The following is an 18,279-nucleotide window of genomic DNA, read 5'->3' as shown; positions in this document are numbered from 1 at the left end:
ACATTTAAGCACTCACTAAAGAACAGAGATGTGTGGTTCGGTTCTCCAGAAATCTGAATCCACCTGAATTCTGTGAATCCAGACAGATCTGAGGGCCTGATTCAAGCAGGTCGATGGTTGCCCAGTGCGCATGCGTGAGCGACGGGCAAACCGTCGCTCCGGGTCTCGTACCAAAGGGGGCGTGCTGTCGATGTTGAGTGACAGCACGCCCCCTTTGGTGGGCGGGCCGGGGGAGTGGCTGCCAAAACAGAGGTGTTCCCATGTGAACGTCTCCGTCTGGGGCCGGCCCCACTGACATCACGAGTGATGTCAGTGGGAGAGATTTCGGCTCTGTTAGAGCCGAAATCTCTCTGGGGCTTGCGGCAACGAGACCCTACCACAAGGGTCTCGTCGCTAGCCCGATGGTCGCGATGGTCTTGACCATCGCGCCCATCTTCCTGGCCGCCCGCTATAGCTGTGGGTTTTCACCCACAGCTATACGAGCGGCCAGGAGGCCGCTCTAAAAAACAAGAAGGCCGGCCCTGATTCAGAGCGAGCGCTCTGTCAGAGCGTCCGGCTCTGAATCAGTCCCTGAGTCGCAGTTGTAATCTCCTGAGGAGATGCAGATAAATCTGAGTTGCAGTTCTGATCTTCCAGTGGTTCGGGATTCGGATTTTAAATCCGCATTTCAGGTTTTGGATTGCAAAAATTACATGATTTTAGCTGTTTTTAAAAACTTTTTATGATTTTTTATTTAATCAAGATCCAAAACCAAACCACATGAGGGTGGTTTTGCAAAACCAAAACATGAAGATGAATCCAAATCCAAAACCAAAACACGCGGGTCAGCGCCCATCTCTACTAAAGAAGTTATGTCCTCCATTCTATATGTAGCAATTTGTCACCGTACTGCTTATGCCATCTATAGATGGCACCAGCAGTGCAGTCCCCATTACCGGCAATGGGGAACCAGCAAAAGCCTTTCTGGATTCAGTGAAGCCTTTCAGGCTTAGCTGAATCCCGGAAGGATAAAAACGCAATGCACATGTGCATTACTCGTTTGCCCATTTGCTGGCATCGGTAGGATGCCAGCAGCGCGACATAAGACGTCGCTGAGAAGGGGGATATCGCTGGAACCTCACAGAGGGGCAAGTAATATAAACTGCCGCTAACATTTTAGTTAGTATCACTGTGATACTAAACTAAGTTACCAGTCACAGGATTGTTTGTGTCACATTTCTGGACACAGGCACACTCATCGGTTGCAACATTGTAAGTAAGGGCACAAAATTGGAATCGGCCATACATGCAAATGCATTCGGCCAGGTTATCCACATCTCAGAGCTTGAATTGACTTAGCAAAGCAAGGACTGCACCAAAACTGAGATGGCCCGAGGTGCAGCACATAATCCCCGTTGGTAGTGCACTGCATCTTATTTTCGGCTACTGTGCATGGGTTTGCGTGGCAAGATGGCAGCCAGTGGTAGAATGATCAATGATGGTGCAGCCGGAGTTGAAGGGAGAAGGACAATGTTCACCCCCCATGCCAAAGTTGCTGTACCTCCTGATGCGCCTCACTCTGCTCTGTGATAAAACTTTGGAAATATGAAAGTAAATATGGCACAACATATTATACGTACTCCACAGCTTATGTGGCTCAGCCTTTGCGCTTTTGGCAGCAAGCATTGTTCAGCCCATTATGCTACACACCAGATAGAGTTTAGATTTCTATACATGGCACCATGGACCTCATTCAGAGTCGGTCATTGCGGCCGCACGGTCGTAGGGGAAAGGGGCCGGATATGCAAATTAAGCGATCACAAGTTGCGGTCCTAAGATGAGATCGTTAGCTGAACGACCGAGGGTAAGAAGCGCCCGTAAGACTAAATCACGCCCCCTTCTCGTTCACAACACACGTCATCTACTGGGATATAAGGATTAATCGCGAGCATCGGGAACCATCGGAGCTGGTCGTAGAGCTTAAGGTTGACCATACCCTCTCTTAAGCACTACGATCAAGTCAGTGTTCAAACCTTCCATGTCACGTGTGCCATGACACTACTTTGTTAATTATGCACTCCCATTAAACGCCGTTCGCATAATTAGGCACGCCTGCATTCGGATCTCCACTCCCCGTTTTCAAGCACCTTCCCCTGTTACCACCCACAAACGGTTGACCTTTCATAAATGTACCCCTTAACATTTAATAATTGTCTCCAGTGCATTGAATAATCTCATTTTTTTCTAGATCTGTTCTAGAGGCATTAGCAAGTACCTCACTTTCACTTGTAGCGGCTGCAATTTTATTATTAGAGGCCAGCAGGGCCGGACTGGACATCGGGCACTTCTGGCAAATGCCAGAAGGGCCGATGGCCACAAGGGCCGCTTTGACAAAGCGCTGGCGTGCCCAGCAGAACTACCTCCCGGGCGGCGCCATGCTCTGAAACCGTGGCCGCGTCAGTGCGTAATGACGTCATAATGCAGGCGCGTCATGACGTTATGACACGGCAAGCGGTCAAGCTCCACCCCCGGGCAGGTGAATTAGTCAGACGGGTCCTGCGAGCCATCAATGTGCAGGGCTGCCTACAGTACCTAGCAGCCCTGCTTCGGCAGCTACTATGTGTGGCCACGTCACGGCCGGATTATAGGCAGGGCGGTTGTCCTGGGGCCCCTGGCTGGCTCCCACGTCTTGGCAGCATCACCCTTTTAACTTTATGAAATAATGCCGTGAGTAGGGGGCGTGGCTTATGCCGCGAAGTGCTACGCGAGAGCCGGAGCAATTCATCATTGCTCCAGCGTTGGGACAGCTGATCCAAAAATCAGCTGTCTCCCCAAAGTGTTTCACTGTTCCTTTCAGAGGAGACAAGTGCGCATGTGTGACCTACGGGTCACGCATGCGCACAAGAGCATATGGGGACATGGGCCATTCCACAAGAGGAAGGTAAGTATCAGATATCTGTTATATCTCCTGCTTTACCTTCTTGATGAATGGCCCAAAAACCTAATTTCTACAATTGCAGGCAGGTGAAAATGTTCATTTTCCTCTGCTTTTGTAAAAATTAAGTGACGATGAATAGGCCGCTATATATCTCACTCCCTGTCCCTCCCTCTTTCTCTCTCCCTCCCTCCACTTCTCTCTCTCTCTATTACTCTCTCCCCTCCCTCCCTCTCTCTGTCTCTCTCTCTCTCTCTCTTCCTTCCCCCTGGCAATTTTATTGATGGGGCCCCCACCAGTCCTAATACAGCCCAGGGCCACGTCATTACTTAGTAATGCGGCCTGGTATGTGATGCACGGCGGGGGCCGGGCCCGGGAATAATCTGGGAGGACTGGCTGGACGGCATTTTGACAGCTCCTGTGAGCTGCCAGCAGGATTGCCCGGTGGCACCATGCTGAGGACACGGTGGAGTAACTGGAGTGTCACGTGCGGCCGCAGTGATGTCATGACTCGGCCGGCCGATGGATGAAAAGCGTGGCAAGGGTGGGCGAGAAGCTGACTGGATGGACTGGATGCCATCTTAGGTCACCTCATGATCTGCTGACAGACGCCATCTGCAGATGCCAGGGTGTTACTGTGAGTGGCATAATGTGTTTTAAGGGGCATTATTGTGTGTGTCATAATGTATAAGGGGCATTACTGTGTAGCATAATGTATAGGGTGCGCTACTACTGCATAGCATAATGTATAAGGGGCACTACTACTGTGTGGCATAACGTGAATGGGCTCTGGGTGGCATAACTGAATGGTCTCTACTGTGTGGTGTAATGTGAGTAAGGGACACTACCGTGTGACGTAACGTGAAAAAGGGTCATTGACGTAACGTGATAAAGGGACACTACTGTGTGACGTAACATGAAAAGGACACTACTGTGTGACGTAACATGAAAAAGGGGCACTACTGTGTGACGTAACATGAAAAAGGGACACTACTGTGCAGTGTAGTGTGACGAAAGAACACTACCGTGTGGTGTAATGTGACTAAGAGACACCACTGTGTGACATAACGTGACTATGGAGCACTACTGTGTGACATAATGTGAATAAGGGACACTACTGTGCAGTGTAGTGTGAGGAAGGGACACTACTCTATGACATAACATGACTATGGGGCACTACTGTGTGACGCAATGTGATTGCTGACTCCCTGCTGCTTATTTTGAGCGTTATGATCGCTAATGCAGCATATACTTGTTCTGTATTCTATTGTACTGTAAGTCACTGGTTTCTTGTTCACTTATTTGTTTATGTACTGTACTTTGTAAGGTGCTGCTAAACACTTATGGCGTCATAGAAATAGAGGATAATAATAATGTGACTAAGAGGCACTACTGTGTGGCATAATTTGATTTGGGGTACTATTATGTGCTTACGCGTCTTCCCAGCGAGACCACACCTGGATTTTTTTGCACGCGCTCTCCCTGCTTCACCTGTGGTTTGCGGCACAAATGCTCTTTTGTCAAAATGTGTAGTTACAGCTCTGCTTTGGTATGCACAAATGTGTCTTCTGCGTTCAGCACCCCTGCCCTAAATAATTCCTGCAGTGACCACTATCTAATCCTGTACAACTGCTAAGCTAGGGATTGGTCATTTGGAAAATTGCGTTCCCTTTTCTTTGCTTGTGACTTAGACCAGTAATGTCTGACTATGGCACAAGTTTGAATGTCCTGCAGGATGAGCTCTGTTGTAGGTATTATATTTACAATACAGAGAATAATGTGTACTTGTACAGTATGTTGTTCTAATATCAATTATATTTGTAAGAGAATAGACTAAGAAGTGGGAGGGGCCAGGAATAGTAAGGGGAGGAGTCTATGCCAGGAGCCAGATGCTGATGCGAGGTGGGCCTGTGCGCTCTTTAAATGCCAGGGCCTATTTTTAGTCCCAGTCCGGTCCTGGAGGCCAGGCATATATCTGTTGTCTGTTGGTTATTCTTCTTCTTATTCCACTAGACCTGCTTCTTACCGATCCAAAGCTTACCATGGAAGCTACAGCACATTCCAGTTAGCACATAGCAAGTTAGCACATAGTGAGGCACTGAAGGGATCTTCTCGTCAGCTGCAGTGGAGGAGGGTATGGTGTTAAAAAAACAAGTAATGGAAATGGAAGTCAGTACATTTGTTTTGTTGTACGATGATGTCTGTATAATGTAGATAGCAATCTGGTACTGTATGTACTTTGTGGATGATAACTGGACTGTGCAATGCTGCTTGAAATAGGTAATGGCCCCTGGATCTCCAGTTAAGGAAGCTCATCATGATCTCTGGGCCTGATTCAGACTTGGGAATAGAGAGAGATATCTCTCTCAACTGATCATCTTGGTGAAACCATGCTGCACTGCAGGTGGGGTAGAATTAAAATGTGCAGAGAGATTTAGTTTTGGGAGGAGTGCTTCCAAACTGACATCTAAATTGTAGAGTAATAATAAAGCTGTGCAGTATTTGTGGGCTACATGCAAAAGCAGACAGTATTTACCCCACATGTAAAATAAATTATGTATTTACACCCCTTGCATTGCAATATGGTTTGTTCAGGTTCACAGTTGAGAGAGATATCTCACTCTATTCCCAAGTCTGAATCAGACCACCTGTCCAAGAGCCATATTGTCAAAATCCAGCTATAACTCAACCAACATAAATCCTAAATCAGCACCAACATAAAGGGGAATATAAAATATAATACACCAGAAACTGGAGGGAAGGAAAACGCAGTGAATATGTCCATGTTGAGTAATTCTTCAAGAATAGATGATACTGAAGGGGGTTCAGATCAAAATAATTCTCTTTGGTAAAAACCATCACTAGATAGTTTGCATAAAAATTAGAATATTATATAATTATTTGCTACAATATAAGAAAAAGAATAAATCCATTATTCCTAATCTTAAATAGCAGCCAGTGACTCAGATCCTATTCTCTGAGATTTTACAAAGTAAAAATCACGACCTAGAAAATAGTTTTCACTGTAACATCATATAGAGACAATAAACCCACAATCTGACAATGATATATATGAAAGGCTATGCATTATTGAGTTGGCTAATATTCATGGAATGTTTGGAATGGTTATTTTTAAATAATAAGTCCACTGCCCTAACTCAAAAATGGCTATTGCCCACTGGCCCCGTTACCTGTAGCCACCATCACCAAGCAATCTCTGTGGAGGATCAGAAGGGCCCAGGAACTTTGCTCCACCCTCTCTCAGAGCTGCCCAGTAGCGTAACATTCACAAGACAGTGGCAGCATTGGCCTCCAGGGGGGAAGGGGGGGCGCAATAAGGAATTATTTGACCAGATGTACAATTGGTGAGTCACCGGGATCATGTTACTTCCTCCTTTGCCCCCTCAGCTGTGCTACTGCATGGCATATGCTCAAGCTGGAGCCACCGGTGTGGGGTGCACAACCATCCATTTTGCCTCCGGGCACCTAGTATGAACTTTTGCCCCTGGACAGGGGCGTTTTAAGAGAGGAGGGGGCCCGTGTGCAGCCTCCATTTGGGCCTCCTCCTCTCTGGCAGTGGGCTCAATGCAGTAGTTTTGGGCTTAATGCCAGAAACTACTCTGCATGAGCGGGTCCCTGGGAAAATGGCACCCGTGCCTTATTCCCGGGGACATCTTTTCTGGGCATGCACAGAGCAGCACTCTGAAGACTGTGGAAAGTTAAGTAAAACCTAAATATGGGGGCAGGGCGCTTGTGTGCACTGCACACCCTGCACCCATTATAAATATGCCCCTTCCCCTCGAGCTACCTCCCATCAGGACACTGTCCTAGACCTGTGGGAGGGACTCTGGCTGTCTGCGTGAGGGTAATAATTATGTTCCTATCAGAGCCGCAGTGGAATGTCAGGGCAGCACTGAACACTGTATATCTAATAAGTATATCTAATAATTTAACGGTCTTGTGCACTCTGTGCTGCACTCGGGGCCCGATTCAGAGTTGCACGCTACTGCCACCATCACTGCTGCAAATGTGTACGCCGATGCTATTCGATGTATTGAGCCGCCCACCGGCGGCTTTTGCAAAACCAAGCATCTGCGCAGAAAGACGCAGCATCGGTCGCAGAACATTCGATGATCGCAGTTCTAAGTGAACCTTTGGTCTCGCAGAATAGCCATGGATGCTGGGGCCTTGCACATGGGATAAAGTCACAGGGTGAGATGCCCCCGAAATGGTCGCGACACATATGCGGTGTTTGCTGCCATTTCCTGTTACCTCCCTCAAACACCCCCTGACTGTCAATCACACTGCATGTAAACAGTCACTGCGCATGACTATGGCAATGTAACGTGACGCATCGGCATTACGTACAGCCCTTAATCAGGCCCCTCTTTCCTATAACTTTGGAATTTGGCACCAGAATTTGTTGCTGTGATGGGCATCAGTGAGTGTGACACCAGGGCCTGTAGCCTGGCTAGACAAGGCCATGTATTCAACTTTGGCAGCTGCCGTATAGAACATAAGAGGCCAGATTCAGAGCCGCACCCAATGCCGATGTTCACCGAGTTGAGTTATTTTTTGCTAACGTACGTTCGCAAAAAATCCCTAAGATTCCTACGGCACATGCGGTACACGGTGTGTGCGCACAAAGGCGCTGCCATGATTGAGCCGCATGGTTTCAGAATTGTCTTGGAAAAGTTCCGGGCGTCCTGGGTGGTGACTAAATAGGTGCACAGAGATGTTCTGTATTATGTGCATGTTATGGGAGTGTCACAGGCATGTCACTGAGGCGTTTGCTTACACAGACGTGCAATCACTCACAATAGGGGTCGTACTCAGATGACAAATCTGCACTTACCATTGGCTGGTGCAAGTTTCCATGGTGCTACCCGTGGTGGCTCCTAAGGACTCACCAGGCAGTATTACAGACAGCGTCTCAGCCCTTGCACATACCTGCACACCAGGGAAGGGTTTTGTAGCGGCATTTCATAAGGTTCTATTAACCGACAAACGACGCAGCCACAGTTGTCTCCACCGCTGGATCACGGCCAAAATGTGTCAACTTGTACTCTTTTATTTATTATGGCTACAAATAGTGCAGAGGCGGCTTAAGAAAGGAGGGGGTCCGTGTGCAGCCCCCGTGCGGGACCAGCCTCTCTCGTCTGCGCAGTTGCAGAAGTGAGATGAATTAATGGACCCATATTTTTTTATTTCCAAGTCCAAATTAGTGATATTTACATAATTGATATATTGAATAATGTTCAGAAATCCATACAAAAAATGTCATGGTAGTTTGTAAAAGACATAAGAAGGGCCCCATTCAATAGCGAGAGATACCCCAAGTCATATCGCCTCTGATTCTGGGCTGCACACAAGCCACACTCAATGCCGATGTTCACGTGGTTCAGCGATTTTGTGCGCATGTGCAGATATTTTGAGCAACTTTTGATGGTGCGACAGATATTGGCGAATAAGGAGGCACCAATCGGTATTACAGCGTGCAGGGACACTAAAAGTGGGTGTCTCAGCCCTTGCACCTTCGGCCAAACGGAGGTACACTGGGGAAGGAGCTTGTAGCAGCATTTGCATCATCTCACAGACGAGCGACCACGAGTAGGCGCTTTTGCGTACGACTCCAAATTGGACACACTGACCTTTAATTACTTGTTTATTCATTTTCTTAATCTTTGCTCTAAAAATTAAAAATTATGTGTTTTGTGCTTTGCTAAGCTGGGTGTTATGTTAATACATAATAACATTTAGTAACATTTTAATAATAAAGTTTATCAGCTGAATATTAATACACAAGGGGGGAAGCTTATTTAATATTATTCTGCTTTGCTAAAAACGATGATAAAGCCTGGTGGGTGATGGGCTTTATCTTCAAATAAAATATTGCTTATTGAAACTAGAAACACGTTTAATGTCAGAAAATAAATCTCCTTTTATCTTTTCTGTGTCTTAAAGCAGCCATGTCTTAAAGCAGATCTTTCACCAGTTTTCATTTAGAATTTTTTTAGAATAATTTTTATACTTTTTTTAAATAATGTCTTATGCTGGCCATACACTAGCGAGATTTCGGGCCGATTGCCCGATTTGCAACGCATCGTATGATGAATCATGTCAAAATCGTGTAGTATTTAGGTAGGATAAGATCTGTTGCGCGCTCCCGCTGCTCTTAAAACATATCGTATGATCAGATGTGCAGCCCATCATATTGATCGTAATCATATGCAGATCATGTGTGTTTAAAAGCACCAAATTGTGTATCGGGACTGCCGGGGAGTTCAAGGGAAAATGTACGATGAATCACATCGTACTACATTGTAATAGTGTATGGCCAGCATAAGTGCAAATCAAGTGGCAACTTAAAGAACCACTAACCCTGAAATGCAATTTGTTTTAAGAAACGTGTAAAATTCACACTTGTATATGAGAACACATATATATATATACTGTATATATATAATATAGAAAATAGATTGACTTGAGAGCGACTAAGTTGCTAAGGTGTGCTCATAACGTGAGTTTGATACAAATATTAATAAATGAGAAAGCCCATGATAAAATTCATAGATATAAAGTACCAGTGCATAAATATGTATAAACAAATAATAAACAATTTATTAAGAGACACAAATTCATAGATTGGGAGGGAAGGGGCTGGGGGGAGGAAACATAGGGAATACACAATATTATAGAAGTAAGCAATATAAACTATTAAAATGGATATCAGTACAAGAATATAAAAAGAAGGATCAGAATAAAAAATATTTCATGCCACTTAAAAAAGGAAACATTCCTTTTTAAAAAAAATAGATAATAAATTAGCAGATTATCTGAGTGGACAAAGTGGAGGTAGATTATTTCATATGTCCAAGAGGCAAGGTCTGGTCACTTCCAACGCGTTTCGTCCAAGGGACTTCATCAAGGGGATGACGTCCTGGTGTGGGATGGGTCTAGCTCTTGCGGGGTGGTGTGTGGTGGGAATGAGAGGGTTTTGTTTGGGGGGGCTGGTGACGGGTGGGGAGCCTATAGGTGTGGTGGGGGTGAGTGGTGTGAAGCTTCATCTAGGCTGGGATGCTGGGTTTGTAAGGAGGCAGGGGTATGTGGTGTTTGTCTGCGTGCGGGTAGCGTTAAGTGGGCTTATTTGGTGATGACTGATTTTACCTCATTATCGTTGTTGTGTACTTTGGGTGTCAGTGTTCCGAGTGTGAAGATCCACCGGAGTTCCTCTTTGTTGAGGATTTTGATGTGGTCGCCCCCCCTCCAGTGTCTCGTGACATGTTTGATGCCTGTGAAACGGATGCCTAGGGTGTTGCTCTGGTGGTGTTCTTGGAAGTGTATGGGAATGCTGTGGTTGTCTGTTTTTTTGGTGATGTTTCTGAGGTGTTCCTGAGTGGTCTTGTGGTTCTTCCTATGTACTGTTGGTTGCAGGGGCATTGTATCAGATAGATGATGTTGGGAGTGTTGCATGTGATGTGTTCCTTTATTTTATATGTCTCTCCTGTTTGTGATGAGGTGAATGACGTGGTGGGAGCGGTGCTGCGATACTTTAGGGTGGTGCAGTTCGTGCAGGTTCCGCAGTGGAAGAAACCTGCTGTAAGTTTGGTGTTGTAGATGGTGCTCTGTGTTTGTTGCAGGGGTGGGATGTGATTATGTACCAGTTTATTGTGTATGTTGGGTGCCTTTTTGTAGATGACTTTTGGTCTGGTGGGTAGGATGTCCGCGAGTTGTTCATCTTGTAGTAGCAGATGCCAGTGTTTGTTGAATGTGTTTTATGCTGTTTGCATGGGTGTTGTATTGTGTGATGAATGGGATGCTTTTGTGTGTGTATAGTGGTCGTGGTTTGTAGTCTAACAGCAATTGTCTGTCGTCTTGTCCTATCTGTGCGAGGGTGAGTTCTAACTTGTCCGGTTTGTAAGCTTTGTCAATGAATTGTTTTTTGAGGGTGTCAGCTTGTTCCTTGTAGTCTGTGAGTCTTGTGCAATTGCGTCTGATCCATTTGAATTGCTCTGTGGGGATGTTGTTGAGCAATGTAGGGTGATGACCACTGGTTGATAGAATGTAACTGTTGACATCTACGGGTTTCTGGTAAGTTTTGGTGTGTATCTGTTGGTTGTCAACGAATATTTCCAGGTCGAGGAAGTTTATTGAGGTTTGGCTGTATTGTGTAGTGAAAATTAGATTTCTGTCATGTATTTGATACATCTGTTGATGTATTTGGTGAAGTCAAGTTGTGTGTGTAGGGGACATTTTCAAATGCAGAGGACATCATCAATATATCTCATCCAGAGGACCAAGTTTGCATCCCAGTCATGCCCTGTCCATATGTGGGAGTCCTCCCAGCTGCTCATGAACAGGTTGGCATAACTGGGCACGAGCTTGATCCCCATTGCAGTGCCGGTCCTCTGCAGGAAGAAGTCCCCATTGAACCAGAAATAGTTGTGTGTGAGGATGTATTCGATGCCTTGTAGGAGGACAGATAATTGGTCTTTGTCCAGTGAGTTGTCTTGATTGAGGTGTTCTTTGATGCTGTTCAGTCCCTGTTCGTGGTCGATGATGGTGTAAAGTGATGTGAAGTCGCTAGTTACCAGCCAGTAGTCATCATCCCATGTGATGTTTTTAAGGATCTTAAGAACGTGTGTAGTGTCTTGGAGGTGTGAGCATTTTTGTTTGATGTATGGTTGGAGGTAATGGTCGATGTACTGTGACAGATTGCTTGATATGGAGTTAATGCCGGAGATGATGGGTATGCCCTAGAAGACTGGGATGATGGGGTTAGGGTTGTATATGAAACTGTATTCACGATGGTCAGGATGCCGGTGTCTAGTCCATTCTGTAGTATGTGTTTGAATTTCTGGTTGAACTTTTGTGTGGGGTCTGTGTTGAGAGTTGTGTATGTGTTCTTGTCTTTTAGTATGTGTGAGGATTCTGCTATGTAGTCTGTCCTGTCAAGAAGTACAATCCCTCCTCCCTTGTCTGTGGGTTTGATTATTAGGTTTTTATCAGTCTTGAGTTTGTTGAGTGCGTTGCATTCACCGTTTGTTAGGTTGGGGTTATGCTGTTTGGTCCGGGTGTTGAGTTTATTCATGTTCTCTATTACCAAGTGTTCGAAGGTGTGTACGAGGTGTCCTTTTAAGTGACTGGGGAAGAAGTTGGAGGGTGGTTTGAGTGATGTGTGTTTGTATTTGTGGGGGGGTGGCTCTGTGGTGGTTTTATTGGACAGAAAGTAATTTTTTTAAGGTGAGTTTCCAGATGAATCTGTTGATGTCGAGGTAGGTTTTGAAATCGAGGTAGGTTTTGAATTTGTTTAATTTATTGTTGGGTGCGAACTTTAGGCTTTTGTTGAGGAGGGAGCTGTCGTTGGGTGTGAGAGTGCGGGAGCTGAGGTTGAAGATGCCTTTGCTTTTGTGTGTTGTGGTGTTGGTTGGTGTTTGGGAACTGGTGGATATCCACCCCTGCATCTTCGTCTCATTCTTCTAATTTTCTCCCTGATCAGCAGTAACCCATCTCCACTACCGCAGCAGCTCCACTCACCTGCAGCAACGTTACACCCCCACGGCCTCACCAACTTAAGGCCGAACCTACCGGTAGGTAACAGACTCCGAGACTCTATTACACACATGGGACGCCGCCAGGTGTATACACCCACCCACCACACCTGCTTGGCACCGCTTGCTCTCTCTCCCCTACCATCCAAGACTTCCTAAGACTGTCGACCATAGGTCCAGCAGGGGTAACATGCTGGTCAATTGAACAGCACGGCAAGGAGCACCCTGAAAGGGTCGACCCATCTCCCCAGTCTCTCTCACTCTCACCACCATATCCATCTTGTGCCTGGGACCACACAGGAGAAGCATTGTGACTTCCCCAATAAAACATTTACCCTCTACTATTGTGTCCGCCTCTCTCAATCATACGGCTCATAATCACATCCAACACACCAGCAACTACACATACAATCCTAGACTCCCCAACAACCACTGCACCCACAGGCCGAGCGCACTTTCCATCCCCCACCTTCTCTATCTTTATTCCATTTGTCTATACGATCGCCCCTTTTCTTTTTTGGTTTTTATCTATTGCATATCTGTCTAACAGAGATATACAGAGAAAGGTGCAGCCATCCACTATATGTTTTATAAGACTTTAGATTTCTACTGTAACTCTAAAAGGAATAGCGCAAAACAAGGGCACCTGTTTGTCCAATACATATATATATATATATATATATATATATACACACACACACAACACATACAAGATCTTATATACAGTATATATATATATATATATATATATATATATATACACACATACATACACAGTATATATAATATACAATAACTTATATACGAGAACTTGTACAGAACTCTTGGGAGCTTAAAATATAGGTGACATTGATGACAACCAATATGTTATATGTGACTTAAAATTGCAGAACTACTAAAACTTTGACTTTTGGAAGGATGAGCTTCAATCAAGTCAAGTCATGAAATCATCAATTAAAATAATGGGTACCAAATGAGAAATTACAAAATATATTTCAATACATACTTTTCCAAGTATACAGTATATGCAATACACCATTAACTATGCTACTTGTAAATGCATTATAACTGGAGAAAACCTTTTATTATTTACTTTTGTTGATGTTATTATTAATAATAATAATGATAAATTAAAACCTCATGAAAAGGACTTAAGGTGCCCATACATCATTTTATATGTTTAAAGTGCCCTGATCCACTGACGGATTGCCAATCATCGATGGCCACCCATCCACGGAATGGGTCGGATTGGGAGAATGGGGAATTGGGGTCAAAGATGTATGCACTGCATTAGAAATACTACTTGACAGGAAGCAAAGTGTCGGGCAGTAGTTACACAGGTGTGTAATGTTCTGAGATGCATAACAGGGGGATAAATGGATGTGCAAACACAGTATTACCATTGTAAGAGTCACTAGTTAGACCTCGCCATGAATAATCACAGTTCATGGACATTCTGATGTTTGTGGTTCAACAAGATGCAGCATGTTCTTACATGGCTACCATATTGTACATGTAGAGTCACAATAGCTGGCTGCACTCCAGTGGTTCAGTATTCCTAATTAACAACCCCTATTGGCATTCAAGACAGTGCCAGTGGTCAGTGGACTCTGAGAGGTGGAGGGCACGTGCTCATGTTTTGCAGGCCCCAATGAAAGGCTCTAAGTTAATACTTGGCCAGACTGGGACTGGTTCCCAATCTAACAGGGGGACCACAAGCTGCAGGGTTACTTGTTATAGTGTTACCATTCCTGTCTGACCTAGCCTGGTGAGTGGCATGAATGTCTTGCACTTGGTATGGTTATTCATTTTTAGAGGTGTAGGAGTTCACATTTTATTACATTTCCATGAACAAAAAAAGCATGCAGCTAGTAGAGGTTCATAAAAAGTGCATAAACAGAACAAGTGGCACAGTTTGTAAAAACAGGAGAAAAATATTAAAGGATAAAAAACAAAAGGAGGAAAAGAAAGGCTAAACACTGTAGTGGGGGATATCTTCAAGTCAACATAGACATTTCAGATTGCCTATTTTACTCGTTCTGTAATGTACTGTATTGTAGACAAAAAATAAAAATGTTTATTATTCCAAATCACATATACAAGTGCTTGCAGTCAACCAAACTTTTTAACCAATTCCTGATTACAGGTGTAATGAGAAGTGATTGGAGAATGGCAAATGTAGTCCCACTACACCAAAAAGCACTAGGGCAAAATATGATAACTATAGACCTGTGAGCAGGATCAAGGCTACTCTTTATGTCCACCAGGACTAAGAATCAGCTTGACACCCCTTCCTCCCTAGTAAATAGTCACACTTGACTTGCTTGAATACAAAAGTCAACGTTGTAATCTAATCTCTGGTATGTTTAAAGAGTGTCAGAGACTGCCACATATAATACAGAGCATCAGTGATCGCCATGTAATGCAGAGAGTATCAATGACTGCCATATAATGCTGAGAGCATCAGTGACCTCCATATAATGCAAAGAACATCAGTGGCTGCCATATAATACAAAGAGCATCAGTGATCACCATACAATACAGAGAGCATCAGTGACAATCAAACAATACAGAGAGTATCAGTAACTGCCATACAATATAAAGAGCATCAGTGATCGCCATATAATACAGGGAGCATTAGCGACCATCAAATAATACAGAGAGCATCAATACCTTCCATACAACACAGATTGAATTATAATGCAGAGAGCATTAGTGACCGCTATACTGTACATTACAGAAAATAGTTCATGAGCCCCCTAATTCCCTGAACGGCATGGGAGGGGATAATTAATGTGGCTGCAGTTCCCCTCTTGGAACCCCAACTTCTCCATCACCCAGGGTGAGATGCATAAGATCCACCTACCCTTAAGGCGCTCCAGGGGACTCATTGCAAATTTGTGAGTCTCCTGGCAGTTCCAGGAGTGTAGTATGTATATAAAGCATAAGCAATGGTTATGATACAAGCAGTGAAATATATGTAAAGCAAAGTTGAGGAAGGCAGTAATTTTAAAAATAGGTGACACAAATTTTTTGTAACATTAAGAATTTTCTTCACAGACAAGGTGCTAGTCCTACTTAAATTGCTGAAAAACTTATCCATGTATATAATACAGAACAATAATACAAGAAAACATTATGGTTATTGTTTAGAAATAGATCTAAATGTATTTAAATCCTTTCAATTTCCGCTAAAAAATAATTCAGCATCTACATTTTATTTTTCTAGATGTTTAGACAATGTGTCACTTGTTGCAAGATGTTGTCTGGTATCTAAATATCCACTTATCTTTTTCATTTTTCTTTCAGTGAATTTTGACCACTTTCAAATTCTACGAGCTATTGGAAAGGGGAGTTTCGGAAAGGTAAGACAATTTCCAATAAAGGTAGACTATTTTTGCAATTCATGTCCTTTTCCGTAATTTTTCCAGGCTGGAAGTTTATAATAATATCATAAGATGCTTTGCAGTCAGTCAAACTGATGTGACTGATACTCATAAGAGAAATTCTTGCATTTACACCATCTTTTTGTGCAGTCAAGATAGGAAAAAAAGGTCATGAAATTTATTCCACCAAAATAAAAGCTACAGTATGAGGATAATGTGTATAATGCACTTGAAAAAAGCAGCTACTGTAATTATATAAATTAAATAGTACTCAAAGTGTTGAAACCACTACTAATGTTCCCTGGTCTCTTTCATAAATAATCTCAGATTACATATAAACCAAAAGTAAACATGTGTAACTTGCAACACATCTGGGTTGAATCACCTGCATAAGGAGAGAGACCAAAACGTAATAGCCAGAAAATTGAGGCCACCAGTGAGATAGTTACTAGATTTAAAGCAGCAGTTAGTTTTAAGGCAAAACCAGGTTAGTTTTGCTTTAAGGCTAATTGCCACTTTAAATCTAGCAACGTTCTTACCGGAATCGAACTGGATATACCATTTGGCCCCACGGCTTGCATAAAGTTTTAAGATGCTTGATGTCCCTCATTACATTATGATCATACCATATAAAAAGAAAACAGTATATAGTGCAGTATTGTTTTGAATAATATTGCCATTTTTAAATTTTCTGGTATACACGCCAAGTAGCAGCAGCTTCTGTAAACTGCCACTTAGCAAATGTACCCCTAAATCTCAATGGTAAAGAAGTTTTCACCTCAGTTATTTCCAGTCAAATTCACAAAGTTTATCCATACTATAAAAAAAATCTTAGTTCTAAAATCGCTAACATTATTGTAAAACGTTAAAATCTGATACATTTATAATAATAGACAGAAGTAACAAATTCAAAGTAGATAGAATCTTAATTATGTCTGTAGTATTCAAAAAGTGCTTGGATAACGTTTCTTTATGTTAGTCCAACTGTACTCTCTTTACCACTTTTAATGCATTTTACGTGTCACTGCTCGCTAGTTTTAGGATAGCTCCGGGGTATTTTAAGCGTTGATTGTCTGACCTTTACCCAGACTGAAAGGTAAACTGGAATTGAAAACTTTTAAAATCACATTGGATGAATCTACAGAAATCAAAGCCAACATAGTAATTCCTATTTAGGGATTAAACGGCTTCATACTTCATAATTTCAAAGATCAGAGAAAAATATTTTAACATATAAGAGTTGTTAATAAAAGTAACAATTCTATTCAATGTTAAGGATTTTAATCATTTAACAGTGTTCAAAAATCAGTTATAGGAAACCAATTACATGCTGGGGCAACATGAAAGACTATTTTCAGATAATAACATATTTCACAAGGGCATTAACTATTAATATATAGCAGACAAAATATACTGATGAAAAAACAAGTGGGTTATACAAATAAAAAACAGCTAAGTCTTAGATCTCTTACTGTAGTCTAGTAGTACTTCCAGCAATCTTTCAAGTGAAGATTACTGTAGAGAGTAACCAACGTATTTTTAATCTGAGCAGTTTAGAAATAAATGATGCACCCCTCAAGGTCATTTGCAAACGCCTTTCTTTTGTATCTACTACCAAACTTGACCTCTGTAGAGTCTATATAGACACAGCCACTAGAAATTCTGAGAATGGAAATTCCAAAATCACAGACATTTCTAATACCCGTTTTACACCGGAGCTAAAACCCGGGTTATTGCAGGGTTAACACGGGCAGCTCCTTGGTGTAAAAGGGGTGAGGGTTGGATCGCCGGGTGGAGTGACCCGGCAATCCAACCCAAGTAAATAGCCCGTGAAACCCTGCTGTGTGTACGGCGCAATCAGGGTCTTGATGACCTGGAGTGAGCCGCATGCCGGCCGATTGGTCCGGCTTCAGTGGCGCTTGGAGATGACGTCATCTCCAAGCGTCCACTTTCACGCCGGAAAAGCCGGATCTATGCAGACCTGACTATATCCCGAGTCGGCACCGGCTAAATCCCGGGTCTGATCCGGATAGGAACCCTGCTCCAACTCTGGGTCAGACCCGGAATTTTGGTGGAAAAGGGGTATAATAAGGTGATTCACATCAACCTAAAAAAGATTTTTTAATTGTATCCTTGTAATCTTGTATTAAATAATCTTGATGCACTCCTGGAGAGACCTATCTTAAATCATACACTTTTAATTTCTAGGGGTCTATTCATCATCACTAAATTTCTACAAAAACAGGTGAAAATTAACATTCTCAACAAACTAGAAAAAGGTGCGCTGCCAGGACAGAACTATATTTCTGTAATAACTAGCAGCTCACACAGCAGGTGCTGCTCCTGCTCATCAACAAAACAAAGGGATAATAGTGGAGCGCTAGTTAAATCAGATGAACACACAAATAAATATGAAAGGTTTAATAAA

At 43.2% G+C, this 18,279-nt stretch overlaps 1 protein-coding gene across 1 annotated transcript in view; it reads left to right on the top strand.

The window, feature by feature from the left end:
• STK32B (serine/threonine kinase 32B) overlaps positions 1-18,279 on the top strand; it is a 281,505-nt gene that overhangs the window by 20,180 nt on the left and 243,046 nt on the right. Inside the window, exon 2 of the mRNA XM_088463551.1 lies at positions 15,775-15,830. Coding sequence (XP_088319677.1) covers positions 15,775-15,830 — 56 coding nt within the window. The remainder of the gene's footprint in view (positions 1-15,774; positions 15,831-18,279) is intronic.

This window comes from Taudactylus pleione, unplaced genomic scaffold (assembly GCF_031769625.1).
Source record: "Taudactylus pleione unplaced genomic scaffold, aTauple2 ptg001408l, whole genome shotgun sequence".
Taxonomy (NCBI): Eukaryota; Metazoa; Chordata; class Amphibia; order Anura; family Myobatrachidae; genus Taudactylus; species Taudactylus pleione.
The sequence above is the reverse complement of the archived record's forward strand: the minus strand, read 5'-3'. Positions and strand labels throughout refer to the sequence as shown.